Genomic DNA, 10,873 nt, shown 5'->3' with positions numbered 1-10,873 from the left:
TTTTCATGAAAAACTAAACAGTTGCTATTAATATAATCGATTAAGTAAATAAAATTATATATTTTAGATAAATCGGTTTCACTCTAAATAAATAAAATTCCGATGCAAATAATAAATAATGAGTTTGTTACAAAATTTCTAGTAATGATTTAAATATTATATCTCGTCACTTGTCAATCTAAGCTTTAATGTGTTATTAAATTGAAAAAAAAATTAATATGTCAATTAGGTATAATTCTAAAATAGCGCAAAAAAATTGTGACATCGATATATTAAAGTATACTATTACGAATATTTATATAAATTGTCTTTTTAATTTTAAAAGTCCGAAGCATATATAATACGAGTTATGTACTAGATATTTATTTAGTATAAACCATTTTGATGTCGTTATTTGGAATTTGAAGTATAACACTTCATTCAGCTATCTCTAAATTTTTTTTTATATTGGAAACCATTTTATTTTTATTTTTTTTATTTTTCCTATTCCCTTATAAGTCAATGACTTTAATATTTAAGTGCCTGATTAGATAAGTAAATTACAATCATTTTTTCCATGCCGTTCGTTTTGAACTTGTAACACCTATGATTTTTTTAAAGTATTCATTTCAATATGAATAACATAAAATTACGTAATAAAAACAATTAAACAACACACTGTTAGAAAACGTTTAAAAACATTGAAAACCTTGAATATGTTTACTTTTACTTGACAGTGACTCAGACAGTTACGCCGCGGACACACCTCCCGTCAAAACACGTTTTGATCGGAGTCATTTAATTGTTTAGTTGTTTCCTGCGAATCGGAATCATAAAATAATACAACTTACAAATTCCCAGACTAATCGATGTAATCATTCAGTACTGCATTTAATTTATTGGCTATAAATGATCTAATTTCAAAAGTATGTAACAATGAACATAGATAAAATTTAATTGGATTGTCATTTAGCAGGAAGGTGGAAATTATTAAATATTATTTTCTTTGTATAACTTAAAATTTGTCTGTGTTTAATCAATCATTTAAATGTTTAACTATTTAAACTTCAGTAATATATGCATACAAATTAGTTTTTGAATGGTCATGCAAACATAAACAGATTAAAAAAAAACAACTCTCGTGATATATTTGTTTACGTTGTCTATTAGTATGTAATATGCGCTAACGCAATTCAAGTAGACACAACGTAAACAAGGAATCAATCAATTCGCACGCTAATCTGCACGGTACCTGATATATCACTATTTTCTCAGACATGTAATATTACGTAATCTATTTTCTCGAAATGATACTAACAAATTAGTATCACAAAAAAATTACTTGAATTGTAAAAATGTCATTCAAATGTAGTATGTAACGGCTATTTGCCGTAAATCTATGTTAAACTGAGTTATATTTGGCGCAATTCGCCAACTAACGCCATCTAGTAGAATTTATATAACCGTAAACACCGCACGTAATCAATGAGCACTATTTTAGAATCCGATTGGCACAATGCCTAATAAATAAACATTATTTAAATTATTTATCGTATCATAAAATCGGTATTGTTGTTAATTTCGTGATATGAACACCCACAACCAGGAGAATGCTGTTCAATTTAACTTTATAGCTTACAGCGCTTATTATAATAAGCTCATAGTAAGATTATGATTTTTGTCACTCTCGATATATTACAGTTCGAGGACCCTTACTTTCATGCTAATATTGTTATTTGTTCTGGTCATTGATAAAATATAAGTAGAGTTAACTTATTTATTGGTTTACAATTTATTAATGTTACTCCTACTAAGGCTACCAACCATTCAGTATTGCTTTCTCTGAAAATAACTCGATAGTTTACTTTCAGTTTTGGGTCAATTGTATGTCTCAAATAGTTAGCTTATTAATTTTCTAACCTCTAAGTGTCTAATAAATGTCAAAAGAATTATAGAACGAAACATTTATGGAAATAGATATACTCTGAATAAGTCCCATGAATTCTAATAACTCATGGTTTGTGATTTAAATTTTCTTTGAATGTGGGCGTACATAAATTAGGAACTAATGAAACCATAATTTTAATTGTATTCTACACAAAACTTCATACCTATATAATAATCATAAAGTTTGATATATAAAAACTTTTTGTCGATAATAAAGATGAATATTAATTGACCTTGTATTGGTTTTAAAATTAAAAAAAAATGTCGATCTTTACAGTGTACCAAATGTGCGGTGTTATCAATTTTAATTTCAATGAGCATGTCGTATTAGCAATGCGAGACTGATGTTGGTCATTGTCAAGGCCAAGAGACCACGTGACCTGAACACGCTGTCATCGTACGTGGAAGGATAATTGATTTTCTTCTGAAATATTACATAAGAAAAAAATATTTTAGAAATTAGTATCTTACTTTTTTTTGGTATCGTTAATAAATAGTATTTATATAATAACTTAGGAATAATAGATGTTAAGTATCAAAGAAGGTTGCGACTTTTGTTAACGAGTATAACTCCGGCATGTTCCTTTGTGTTTTGTTAAGATCTTAGTCGATTATAGTCACAAATAAAATGGGAATACGCAGCTTTACTGAAAAAAAACGGAGTTAATTTTTGCAAATGTTTTCTGTTTCTAAATTTCTTTACATAAAAGATCAATTATGATCCTTTTAAATTACATAATAAGTTACTTCTACGGCAACATAATGTGAGTTAATTATTTTGTAAATATATTTAACTAAATAAAAAGTTAATATATTTTTCTACAATCCAAAATATACCAAATAAGATAAGAGTTGTATTATTTACATTAATAATGATTTATATTTTAAATAAATCTTATCTTAACTTTTGTATGACAGATCTTTTTCTATTATCAAATAAAATAATTAATCGCCTTCTACAAAAAAAAAGATTTTTGTTGCCTAACTTTTAATATTTTTATAAAAATTACTCATTCATACACTAAAAGCTCCTTGTGATTTATATATTTTTTTTTTTATTATAAATATATTTTAGCAATTGTGACATATGAATAATACGTTTAGAAAAGTCATTTCCTACATCGGAACACAAAATGAAACAACGGAAGAGGGTCAACAATTTTATTACTATGTACCTTATGATATGTCTATTCCATTAAAATTAAATCAAAATTATATGTGTGTGGGCATTAATTTAAATAGACCGTAATAGCTTTCAAAATTTTTAAATTCCTTAGGGTTGTCATTATTAAGTTATAGGACGTTTTTGGTTTTCATAGTTTAGAAACGGAAAAGAGAAAAAAGGACTAAGTTTTGCATCATTCAACCAAAATCTCGAGATGACAACCCTAATGACGTATTTTTTCTTTGGTGGCAATTCTGTTTGACACAAGTGTCAAACAATTCGTCGATATATTTGAATTTTCTCATCATTTTAAAATATATAAAACGCTAAGAGACAAAAAATCTTAATTCTTGTGCGCTTCGCGGATTTAAGGAATTCCTTTTTTTAGTAATAATATCGGATAAAATGTATAGTGCAGTCTTCTCAAGATATACTACACATACAAATGTACATACACTTATATAATATTTTTAATAATAGAAAAAAATTTACGCCGCACTGCACGATTAATTTTAGTTGTGAGAATTAACATTATATCAGAATGTTTTATACGGATATAAAATTTCTGAACTGTAAAAACTGAGCTTAAAAATAATTAATAAGTTATTACTTAAGAAAACGTTTAAGAAAAAAAGTTTAATAATACCTACTAGCAGATATATATTTTTATAATATATATCAAGGCCAACGTAACAAGATAATAAATGTAAACAAATTTTTTGAACTTGTTGGAACTATATGTAAATAAAATTTAATTATAGCGTCAGCTGTTTGTGATGTGACTAAAGAGGGTAGATAAACAAATGGGACGGAGTACTTACTATAACTCAAGAGATTTCGTGTTATTTACAAAATTTATCTCGTTTCGTTGGACTTATTTTAGTAATTTTATTGTCTGAAGAACAGATCTTCTGGTACTTCCAATGTATTTAAAAAAATATATCAAATGCACGAATGAATAATATTCATTCAGATAATAACTTAAATAAATAGTGAGATCTGGCAAATTTTTACAAAAATATTTTTCGAAAACTACAATAAAATATAAATTAATTAATTTAAAGTTATTTAAGAACTTAAATAGTTATAATACCAGTCAATGTTAAGTACATACAAAAATGTTATATCAAAATAAATTATTAATTAATTTAATAAATTAATTTATTAGAAAACTAGTTGTGGGGATATAAGTATAAGTAAATTTAACTAAACCGCTTCACCATATGCCTCGACCTGTGTTGTACGTAAAAAAATATATTCTGACTGTGGTCATAAGCCAATTTGTCATTGAGAGATTTTCAGCAGAGCTTGACATATATATATATATATATATATATATAATTTCTTTTTAAAAGCAAATGCGAAATTAAAGTGACCATTCTTCATATATTTTCCCAAATAGCTGTAAAGTCTAAGTCTCGCCACACAGACTGGCTTGTGTCACGCACAGACCGAGTTTTACACAGTTTTAAAATTATTAGCGACATGAGACATACAAACAAATTTATATTAAGAAAGATTCAGTAGGAACTTGGTCTGGTGGGGAGAAACATTACCTAATTGATTTTTTGTGGGCCTGGACCCTTGTAACAACACATAATAGTATTGTCACATTATAACCCGCGTTCGTTGATATAAATGACCTCAGATTTTACAAATACCAATACTGTCTCAATATTCCTATAATCTCAGTTTAGTTATGATATTTTTTTTTAATTTCAAGCTCTATAGAACCCACTTCTCAGTTTTCCGAACTTTTATTCGAAATTAATTTAAGTGTTCGGTATAATTTTGCTATAAATAGATAATACTGCAAATGGGTACAGTCGACAGGCCTCACACACGCCGGTCTTGGCATTGGTGCAAAAAATAAAATAAAAAAATACTGTATGGTGTGTAAATTAAAGTCAATAAACAGTCTTAGAGCCGCCGTAGGTGGCGCAGGCGTCTTTGTAATTACTCACGTTGAAACTTGAGAAGTAATCGTCGTGAATGAATCTGACGATATTTTCTATCGGGCAGAGGTGTGTGTTGTAGGCTTTGACGTCGTCGATCGGGTCCACCACCTTCATAGTCACGAGCTGCGTGTTCGCGCAAAAGCTAAGCTTGTCCGTCACGTCCTCCCCGTTGTAGACCACCCGGAAGTAGAAGTCCTGAGCGACCGCTTTCCGTTTCATAAATTTGAATTCGTCGCGTAAATCCTTCTTCCTGTAGACCTCGAAGATGACTCTCGATGCGTACTGTATGTTGTAATGCTGGTAGCTCTTGAGTCCCAGCGCCAATACTAACGCCTGCAAGGTCTTGTCGTGGCCGGAGTACAGGACGAATTTGGGTTTGTTCTCAGATATAATTCTTATCATGTTTTGTACGACGTTGTGTATGAGGCCGTAAGCTATCAAGAGCCCGCGTCTTCTGTTGTGCGCGTTCTTGACGTCCTGACGGTAGCTCCACTCCAGATAGGCGAAAACGGATATAATGTGCTCCTTTTTTATGCAAAAATCCTCAGCATCCGGCGTCGGTTCCTTGTAATCTTCATCGAAATCTTCACGGGCTTCGTTTGGGAAGTTAAAATCCGCGTCGAGATTTTTCTTGACGACAACAACGTCGTCGTAGGATTCGGCGTTGTCCAGGTACCTTTGCTGGTAGTATAAAAGCTTCTCCCTCTCCATCTGGGCGTCGAAATCCAAGGGCGTCTTTTTGTCGTACTTCCCTATGATGTCTCTGGCCTTTCTTCCTATTTCGTTATTGAAGTCCAGTCGGTTATTGATATAGTCTAGCTCTAAGTTCAACGCGTCTATGTCTATGTCTAAGAGATTTCTTTGCGGGATTGTCTCCGATCTATACTTTCTTTTCCCTTTATTGAGCGATAGTTTTTTCTTATTTCTCTTCGTTCTCTCCGAGCACGGCAGCGGCGCTTCGTGGCACATGTAAGCCAGCAGCGCGTCCCTGACCACGTCCGCATCCGTGTATTCCTGTGATTCGAACAATACTCTCGATAATTTCTTGATCAGTTCCTTCATTGCTGGATGGGATTCCAAACGTCTCTTTGCCTCAGTGCTTATTTTTCTGCAAAACAAATACTATTAAATCCCGTATTTTTTGTGTAACGCAATTTATGTACACAAAAGCGCTTTTGAGTTGTAACCAACCAGATAAAATACTGATAGTTTTGTGACCCTGAATGGAATCGATGGGCCCTTATGTTTAATAACTGTATAGACCCACTAACTTGTCAAGGAGGTGGTGTGCGTGACAGGCACAGTGTCTGTAACAGAAGGCGACACTGTGCGCTTCCCTGGCGGCGGCGGCGCCCCGGCCCACGCCCCAAGAGACCGCCTGCAAGGACTGGAACGTACGCCGGTACCGCGTGCTATACGCTACGCCACCTATAGCACATTTCTGTATAGAATTCTTCATACATTTAGGTAGGGTTGTCGCTGAACAACTCTATATATATTAAGTCATATTTTTTATTAACCTAACGTTCAAAAATGATCTCAAGTCAATTCACGTTCACAGAGTACGGTGACCTCCGTATTGCTTTTACTTCCCACTTGTTACAGTTGTTATATGTTATGTAGTTATAAATTAAAGAAAAAAATTAAGTCTTTTCTATCCTTTCGTATCTTTTATTGCTGGGACAATAACTGGCATCAATATGGAAAGAAGGTTTTTAAAACATTTTTTTTTTTAAATAAGTTATGATACGTACTTCTCTCGTGTTTCCCTGTTAAATCTAAATATTCTGGACCCAATTTCTCACTGTACGCCTCACGAATGATGTTGCCTGTAATAAAAAAAAGGATGAACGTTTAAATGAAACTAATATATTTCGGATATACTACGCGGATTTATTTATTTTCAATAAAAAAATAAAATGAATGCCATTTAAAACATTTTTTTTTATTTTAAACAAATTAATTCATTTTTTCGGCCCATAGAAAAAGTACTCCGTTGGTACCACATTAAATATTTCTATTTTGGATTTATAATTTCAAAAAGGTTTAAATTACCGACAAAAGCTATGTTAGTGCGTAAAAAAATTTATAAAATATAGATAACTCACAATAGAGCGGTGTAAAACATAATATAATGATATATATTATCAAAGGGATGTAACAAATAAGGGTATGCTCCCCCCGGCCTCACCGACGGTGATCATCTGAAGCAGTCCGGTGGGTGTGAGCTGCCCGAGGGCGCAGTGCGTGGCCGCGGCTCGTGGCAAGGAAGGGAAGTTGTGAAACGGCCCAGCGCTTGACACCCACCACGCGCGACCTGATGATGAGGCGTTCAAAACGAACTCCTCATAGCTGAGTTATAAATAACTTTAGTTAGCTGTGCAAAGACGATTTTTGCTCTTGGAGCTCAAATTACAAACTGTAATAATATTAATGTAAGATTTCAAAACATAATTAGATCTCAGAGTTTCGCGAGTTTTATTCATTTAAATGAAACTAATATTTTTTGATACACTACCGTGATCACGGCTGCTGAAAAGTAACCTAAACGTCGGGAGTATGTAGTTTTTTTACAAAAATAAATCACGCGTAGTATATCCGAATAATATTAGTTTCGTTTAAAAGATTTCAAAACAGTTGCGAAATTAGAGTTGATTTCATACAAATATGTTATAAGTCCTAATTTATACATATATTCTTGCTTACTAAGTTTTTTTCATAAAATTACATAAATTCATTGTTAAGAGAATTCGAATTACAAAGTTATATAATGAAATGTTTTAATGAAGATTTTTATATAGCAGATCACCTTTTAAGCAACGGCGAGACGGGAACGACATCGCAGGGCAGCTTATCCCCGCCCTTCAGATGTGTCAATGGTCCGCGATCTCCGTGCCTCGTGATAACTAAGATGCCTTGTAACAGCCAGTTGTCTGAGTCTACTGCAGCTGAAAAAATTGTTAGAAAAATTATTAATGTTCGTATAAATATGTGAATAGATTTTATTTTTTTGAAGTTTAACCTCTTATGCGACTTCAAACGAGATTGCGTTAACCCTTTTTACGCTGAGGATAGAGAAAGAAAGATATATATAGAAAGTGGGAGACAGAAAGAGAGTGTCGGTAAATTACAAGCACATGTGCCTAGTATTCTAGCTATGCAGCGAAGTAAACAGTGTGACGTGCTATTAGCTGAAATATCTACTTTTTGTTCTATATTAATTAATTAATCATATTCATTATTTTTAACTGACTTCAAAAAGGAGGAGGTTTGTAAATTAGACTGTATATATGCTTTTTTAGAGTGCCGTAGCCAAATGGCAAAAAACGGAACCCTTATAGATTCGTCAGTCTGTCCGTCCGACCGTAGGTCACAGCCATTTATTTCCGAGTCTGTTGGGCCTCCGTAGTTGCAACTTTATAGGTTGATGTATTCTGGTAACCACTGTTCTAATTTTGAATAAAAATTTATAAATTTAAATATTAAAGAGGGCACTCTATACATGGAATTGATAAAAAAAAATTTTTTTTAGCTAAACTATACGTGATGGGTGTCTATGGATAGGGCTTTAAAAAAGAGATTAACGTTCCTAATACTAATTTTCGTTAAAATCAATTGTTTGAAAGGTATACGCTTCCTAAGTGGAAAAATGAGTGTCCCCCCCCCCTCTAACTTTAAATAAGAGAGTGAGAAAACAAAAAAATGTATATGCTGTAGATTTCAATGGAAACTTTCAAAGAAAATTTGTTTGAACGAGATATCATTATTAGTTTTTAAGAAATAATACATTTTCCTAAAACCGCATATACAACTTTGTCGTTCATACAAACACTATGTAAAACCAAGTTATTGTTTTTATAAAACATCGATAAAAGTTACAACGCACTACGATAACTTTTATATTATGTCATCTACTTGCGGCTACGGAACCCTTCATGGGCGAGTCCGACTCGCACTTGTTTATTAGTTTGATATGACACATATGATTTAATAGTGCAGTATTTTATTTTCAAATTCAGTGGATAAGAATTCTTTACAATTACGAACTTTCACTTCTTCTGGAGGGACTCAACACCTTATTTTTTATTATTAAAAAAAAACTACAATACAACTCTTTGCTTCCAAACTTTTTTGTTCTTTCAATTTGACATATGTCATCAATGTTGCGGATATGAAAAATAATTCCAAATGGAAGATTTGGAACATGCAATGCACACATATGAATAAATAAAAATATTTTAAGGTTGCATGCTTGTTGCTATAAATTGTAATCAGCAACCATGACATGTATCAAAAATAACATTGATTTGAAAATTTCAATGAGCAACAAAGATATAAGATTCTTTGTTGCCTATATTATAAATAAAACTTTTAAAATTGCCTTTAATAAATTATTTAAGTTGAAATGAAGGAAGTCCTTGGATAGAAGGGCAGGGAATTTCTATGCTAGAAAATCTTTTTGTATGCGTCCTAAAAACACCCCAGTTTAAAAATTACCATCAGCTCTTTAAACTTTTTTCTATTCATGTATTAGTCAAATATATATTTAAAAAGAAAAGGTTACAAAAAAGTTCAAAATAAAATTAAAAAATAATAATATTCCAACCTAAGTGAAAAAATTCCTATTCAGTGAGCTAAAATTTAAACACAAGAGACGGCTATTATATAAGGTAACCAATTTTCTGATAACAAAACATGAATGAGACTTAAGACTTTTGCGAGTATTCATTTCAATAAAACGAATATTTTCGGATTTACTGCACAATTTTAATTATTCTTATCTCGCCTGCTCATGATCACGGTTGCTGGAAATTACCCGAAACGTCGGGAGTATGTAGTTAAAATAATTAAAATCGCGTAGTAAATCAGAAAGTATTAGTTTTATTTCAACAAAACATTAATCAAAGTAATATTTACCTTCAGATCCCCTGACTATACTATCAGGGGGATTGCAGGCCCGCATGAAGAGCTTCCTATATTTTGAATCAGTCTTGGACACATACTGGTTATGAGTAACTTTCAACGCGACCGTGTCTTCAGCTACAGACATGTATTTGTAAACTACTGTAAGATAACATTTTATTCAATAGCTTGATAAATATAAAAATAATCACAGATTAATCCATAATTTACGGTACGAATTATCCTAAAAGATATTTTGTGACAATAATTCAATACTTCAATATTACAAACTCACCAGTTATAAGAAAACATATCCAAATACTCATACCAAGATAGCAGTAAAATGCCCTGTGCTGAAACGAAAACTTCATCATATCTAATTCTCGTACTGATTATTGGCAAAATAAAAGATTCAATTCACAATGTTCACGATGAAATTTCATAGTGATAGGATGATATATTTATTTAAAAACATGAATGCTAAAAAACACACATTACGGTCTAGCAGCACTATTGATCAACAAATAAATGTCAAATGATGTCAATTGTCACTTACGATTCTTTATTCCGATTAAAATGAATAGGTAGATCCTTATTAGTTTAGATAACAATTTCCATTGATGTATTCTTTAGAATTTAAACTATAGATGAAAAGATTTTTGTGACGTAACATACTATTATATTTAAATAAACATTAACTATTTTAAATATAAATAGGTTTTGCATGTACATAAGTTACTCTTAAACGATAAGAATGAAGTTGCTGCTAAAATATGATTTTTACAATACTATAACTTACATTATTGTATTAAATGTAAATTCTCTTGGTATTCGGAAGTAGTTACTGGAACTTTTCAACTTAATTTATTAATGTGATCTATGTTTGAGTCTCGACTAACAATTTGAAAATAATAAAGGATTG

At 31.5% G+C, this 10,873-nt stretch overlaps 1 protein-coding gene across 2 annotated transcripts; it reads right to left on the bottom strand.

The window, feature by feature from the left end:
* Positions 1-3,073: 3,073 nt before the first annotated feature.
* Positions 3,074-10,495, bottom strand: LOC116771117 (uncharacterized). Of its 2 annotated transcripts, none has more exons than XM_061523137.1 (7): positions 10,247-10,495; positions 9,967-10,113; positions 7,859-7,997; positions 7,241-7,401; positions 6,804-6,878; positions 6,321-6,477; positions 3,074-6,157 (listed from the first exon to the last, which is right to left on the bottom strand). In XM_061523137.1, exons 1-7 carry the CDS (start codon positions 10,323-10,325, stop codon positions 4,999-5,001), a joined length of 1,917 nt encoding a protein of 638 aa, XP_061379121.1. In that variant the 5' UTR covers positions 10,326-10,495; the 3' UTR covers positions 3,074-4,998. The 2 variants fall into 2 exon arrangements, with proteins under 2 accessions (XP_061379121.1, XP_061379122.1); XM_061523138.1 differs by having other exon boundaries at positions 9,967-10,110.
* Between the last annotated feature and the right edge of the window lie 378 nt (positions 10,496-10,873).

This window comes from Danaus plexippus, chromosome 17 (assembly GCF_018135715.1).
Source record: "Danaus plexippus chromosome 17, MEX_DaPlex, whole genome shotgun sequence".
In the NCBI taxonomy this organism is placed as follows: Eukaryota; Metazoa; Arthropoda; class Insecta; order Lepidoptera; family Nymphalidae; genus Danaus; species Danaus plexippus.
The sequence above is the reverse complement of the archived record's forward strand: the minus strand, read 5'-3'. Positions and strand labels throughout refer to the sequence as shown.